This window comes from Vitis vinifera, chromosome 13, assembly GCF_030704535.1.
Source record: "Vitis vinifera cultivar Pinot Noir 40024 chromosome 13, ASM3070453v1".
In the NCBI taxonomy this organism is placed as follows: Eukaryota; Viridiplantae; Streptophyta; class Magnoliopsida; order Vitales; family Vitaceae; genus Vitis; species Vitis vinifera.
Window position 1 is genome coordinate 14,173,580 of NC_081817.1, and position 5,047 is coordinate 14,178,626.

Genomic DNA, 5,047 nt, shown 5'->3' on the forward strand with positions numbered 1-5,047 from the left:
AAATAACAGAATTTTTGGATTTTTTCTCTCCTTTTTTTTTTCATCATTACTTTTGAGATGGATGACAACTTCAACTCTCAAGAATAACGCAAAGTATTTTGGATGGATAGGTCTAGCAAACATATAGAAAAAGGTGGCATGGGAATTAGAAGGATTCATATTAAAAGACCTTCTGGATATTCTTCATCCGGAACCCTTTGAAGTATAATGTGAACACATCCACTGTAAATGGGCTGTCCAAGTCCATGGATGGAAAACAACAACCAGATTCAATATCATGAGAACTTTTTCTTTGTACACAGACTGAATGGTACACAGAATCAAGTCTAGTCAAGTTGAAGTATAACCGGCCCAGATGACCTTATCATCAACCCGACCACAAAAAAATAATTTGTTCTTTGTCCACCACCGTTGATAAAGGTACACAGACAAAAAGGGGAAGGAAAAAGGAGATGAGCCGGGCGGCCATGAGTGAGAGAGATATCTCATATTTGGATCTTTATACTGACTTTTGATTGAGATACACGCTGGTCTTACGAATGCACTTTGTAAAAGACAAGCCAAGTTGGTGGTTGAATGAATCATAGAATATGGGTGCTGATCGTGGGATGAGGATCGATTGCAAGTCCTTTGTTACCTTGCCATTTTGATTTGTCACATCACCACATCAAAAGCTGCCATCTGACCATTTGGGCCGAGCCGAGCATGGTCCAACTATTGGGTTATTGTTTGGGCCTCTTCCTCAGCAGTTGTACGTTGTCAACCCTGGACCAGAAGTGGTAAGTGGGTTTGGTCTACGCTGTTGATCACGAACTCAGCCTTGTGCATGGGGCATTGCACCACATTTCCAGGAAAAGGCTTAGTGAAGTAGGCCACAGACCCAGAAGCCATCACATCTATGAAGCCAATGTCTTGTACATCTTGGTGGTCATATCGTTAGAAAATGAGAATGTTGAAGAAACAGAAGATACTCTGTAATAGTTTTAGTTTGCAAGTAAGACACTTGTTAGCCATTTCCAATGCCATGGCCGAGAGACCAAGCTCAAAAGAGCTCGTTTGGGTAGGAATACGTGCCACCCACGTATCAGAGTTGCAACATCTCTTGCAGAGTAGTGCAAGAAATAGAGCAGCCATTGAAGGAATGGCTTGCCATGCACAGATTATTCGTGTTGGGTTAAGAGCAGATACTATAACGTCAAATATGCTCATGAACATGTACTCTAAATGTGGTCTTGTTGAGTCCGCACGAAAATTGTTTGATGAAATGCCTGTAAGAAGCTTAGTTTCATGGAATACTATGGTTGGTTCACATACCCAGAATGGGGATTGCGAAAAGGCTCTTGTTCTATTCATGCAGATGCAAAAAGAAGGGACCTCTTGCAGTGAATTCACTGTTTCCAGTGTTGTTTGCGCTTGTGCGGCAAAATGTTGTGTATTTGAGTGCAAACAGCTGCATGGGTTTGCTCTTAAGACGGCACTTGATTCAAATGTGTTTGTAGGGACTGCATTGCTTGATGTGTATGCTAAGTGTGGTTTGGTAAAGGATGCAAACCTAGTTTTTGAGTGTATGCCTGAGAGGAGTGATGTTACATGGAGTTCGATGGTGGCAGGGTATGTACAAAATGAGCTTTATGAGGAGGCTTTGGTGTTGTTTCATAGAGCTCAGGCAATGGGGTTGGAACATAACCAGTTCACAATTTCATCAGCTCTAAGTGCTTGTGCAGCTAGGGCAGCTCTGATTGAAGGGAAGCAGGTGCAGGCTGTTTCGTGCAAAACTGGTATTGGATCAAATATTTTTGTGATTTCATCTCTCATAGATATGTATGCAAAATGTGGAATAATTGAGGAAGCTTACACTGTTTTTTCAAGTGTTGAGGAGAAGAATGTTGTTTTATGGAATGCAATTCTTTCTGGGTTCTCTAGGCATGTTCGTTCTTTAGAGGCAATGATTTACTTTGAGAAAATGCAGCAGATGGGTATATGTCCAAATGATATTACTTATATTTCTGTTTTATCTGCATGCAGTCATCTAGGTTTGGTTGAAAAGGGACGAAAATATTTTGACCTTATGATAAGAGTGCACAATGTGTCTCCTAATGTCCTTCATTATTCCTGCATGGTTGACATTCTTGGTAGAGCAGGGCTGCTTCATGAAGCTAAAGATTTTATAGATAGAATGCCTTTTGATGCCACTGCTTCAATGTGGGGATCACTTTTGGCATCTTGTAGGATATATCGAAATCTTGAGCTGGCTGAAGTTGCAGCTAAACATTTATTTGAGATTGAACCTCATAATGCAGGAAACCATGTGTTACTTTCAAACATTTATGCAGCAAATGATAGGTGGGAAGAAGTTGCAAGGGCAAGGAACCTTCTTAAAGAGAGTAAAGCAAAGAAGGAGAGGGGTAAGAGTTGGATTGAAATTAAGCACAAAGTTCACTCATTTATGGTTGGAGAGAGAAACCACCCTAGAATTGTTGAGATTTATTTGAAGTTGGAGGATTTGGTAGGAGAGATGAAGAAGATTGGTTACAAGGCCAAGACTGAACATGACCTTCATGATGTGGAAGAGAGCAGAAAGCAAGAACTTTTAAGGCACCACAGTGAGAAACTAGCTCTAACTTTTGGGATAATGGTCTTACCTCATGGTGCACCTATTAGGATTATGAAGAATCTCAGGATTTGTGGGGATTGTCATTCTTTTATGAAGCTTGCATCAAGTATTACAGAGAGGGAAATCATTGTTAGGGATACAAATCGATTTCATCATTTCAAGAATGGGTATTGCTCCTGTGGAGAGTTTTGGTGAAATGCCAGTTAGGTCTGTGGTCTGTGGTATTTTTTAATCTTCAGGGTGTGGTTTACACATTCCAGCTGCTGCTCGTAGTTTGGATCCAAGCGCTCATGCGAAAAAAGGTGTAAGAATTCATTTCAATGATCATTAACTCATTATTCAAGCCAATTTTGTGACAGTGACTGAAATGTGGTTTCTGTTATCAAAAGGATGTATAAATCTTTGTCACAGCAGCTGTGTCCTTGCTTTCTGCAACCAAAAAAATGTAACATGATGAATTAGAGAAAAGACCTTGATTTCCAAAGAGCGTGGAGGGCTTACCAGATTTCGAACTTGATTAACTTTAGTCATATTCACAGTTACATAGCCCATGGTAATGCAAAGTTTCCCACTTTAAGTTCTTCGGCTCAAGTTCAATTTTTCATGTGCTTCATCATAAGAGATTGATTTTAACTAGAGGTCATCTCTCACTTGACTCCTCTGTAGACTGGTAAAAAGGCATTATGCTTCGTAATGAGAAGAGCAAAGTGATGGAGTATTGTAACAAGGTTATGGCATACTTGGACCATAATAGGTATGTTATAAACCATCCTCATGACATGGAAGTTTTCAAGCTGATCCTAACAACATATATATGATGACCTTTTGCAGTTGTCAATGGGTCTAAAAACTGGAGCAGCTGAAGCAGAGGCCAAGAAGGTATGTCACATCTTAGTCTCTAAGGACCCACACGATCACCTGACATGGTGGGTAATTAGTTCTATCTCCATGGTTAACATATTTATTTGCATTATTCTTTTGGTTCCTTACCGTTCTGTAAACATATAGTTGAAACTTATACCAAATGCTCAGGTATTTATTTTAATTTTGTGGACATTGAAGTTAAAAAATTTTAAGTGATGACCCATGTACTTCACGTCTTCCAATTTATCAGGGGTCCGTGTTTCTATTAAGCAGGGCTCTTTTATGGGAAAAAAAAAAAAAAAGGGAACTTGATGAGGGTGACTATTAGTTTGTTTTCATGATACCTGTGATTTATGAAGGCTCGTTGTTTCAGACTGTAATACTCTTTCATTTTCATTAGAAGACAATTGAAAACTTGTCTATTTTGTTGAGAAAAATCATGAATCTTTCATATAGACTAGACACCAGTGCATACAGATTAGTCTCATTATTGTTATGTCTAGGTCATCTTAATGTATCTAATCATTACATTTTGTGTGTTCTATTCCTTCTAGGAAGTGCGGAACTTATTTTGATGCAGGGAGAGGTAACTGGGAAAAAAGGATCTTATGAAGCCCAAAACAACCCATAAATGACTTGCAATGAAGTGCTAATTCTTATGAATAATGCCAGTCCAACATTGAAATGCAACAACAGTTCCTACTATGCAAATGACATTGTGACACTGCCAATCAACTTACTCTGGAGTTTAGGAAATGAGCTGATTTGTTCAGACTCAGGCACAGCCCTGACAAATTCCAAGTGTTGTGCAGCCTAAACAGATGAAATTTTAAAGAAAGCCATTTCCTTCGAATCTGAGGGGCCAAACAAACTCCAATACGAAATGAAGGAGTGAATCAGTTTATCACGTTGAATTACCCCTTAGATTTGAAAAGATACTAATAGACTTAAGTCAGCCAGGATGAAGGGTGAAGAGATGTGCTATTCTGTTTGAAACTTCGAATAGCTTTTAGGACTAAAAGAAAGAAGGTTTGTATCGTAGACTTCCTGTATCAATGGCTTTGTTATTTTTATCAATGACCGAGTTAATGGATAATGGCTCTTATGCCCCCCCTCCTAATTCACATAGTTATCATATTAGTGGTAATGGATTGATCAAGAACTAGATCTTGTTTTAGTTAATTGTCATTGGAACCTTATATTTGTTAATTCTAGAGTTGAAAACATGCTTATTATAGGCTCTAATCATTCTTCTATTCTACATATTAATGATGATTAGATGAGTAAAAAACATTGACATTTAGAATGAGAAGATGGATGATGTTCTTAGAGAGATTTAGAATAAAAAGGAAATATGAATGGAAAAAAAAAAAAGATTTAAAGTCAATAAATTATTTTTGTATACTACTTCAAACTTACTCTACTTATTTTAGTTCTTCAATATAATAATAAAATAATTTGAAAATATATAAATTTCTAATTAATTCAAATTACATTTGATTTTCTTTAATATTTTTCATAGAACAACTAAATATGGAAAAAATAATTCCTAATATATTTTTTTCCTAA

General features: G+C 37.6%; 1 protein-coding gene across 3 annotated transcripts; it reads left to right on the top strand.

Moving 5' to 3' along the window:
- The first annotated feature begins 463 nt into the window (after positions 1-463).
- LOC100258295 (pentatricopeptide repeat-containing protein At5g04780, mitochondrial) lies at positions 464-4,660 on the top strand. 3 transcript variants are annotated; one of them, XM_010660607.2, is made up of 4 exons: positions 464-3,167; positions 3,281-3,368; positions 3,446-3,493; positions 4,033-4,660. In XM_010660607.2, the coding sequence occupies exon 1, from the start codon at positions 944-946 to the stop codon at positions 2,807-2,809; it is 1,866 nt and encodes a 621-aa protein (XP_010658909.1). In that variant the 5' UTR covers positions 464-943; the 3' UTR covers positions 2,810-3,167; positions 3,281-3,368; positions 3,446-3,493; positions 4,033-4,660. The 3 variants fall into 3 exon arrangements, with proteins under 3 accessions (XP_010658909.1, XP_019079547.1, XP_019079546.1); XM_019224002.1 differs by having other exon boundaries at positions 464-2,916; positions 3,004-3,167; positions 3,446-4,660; XM_019224001.1 differs by having other exon boundaries at positions 3,446-4,660.
- Positions 4,661-5,047: the final 387 nt, after the last annotated feature.

What these genes read in the sequence shown, in the direction of transcription:
- LOC100258295 (XM_019224001.1), top strand. Translation starts at nt 944, where the DNA reads ATGAGAATGTTGAAGAAACAGAAGATACTCTGTAATAGTTTTAGTTTG.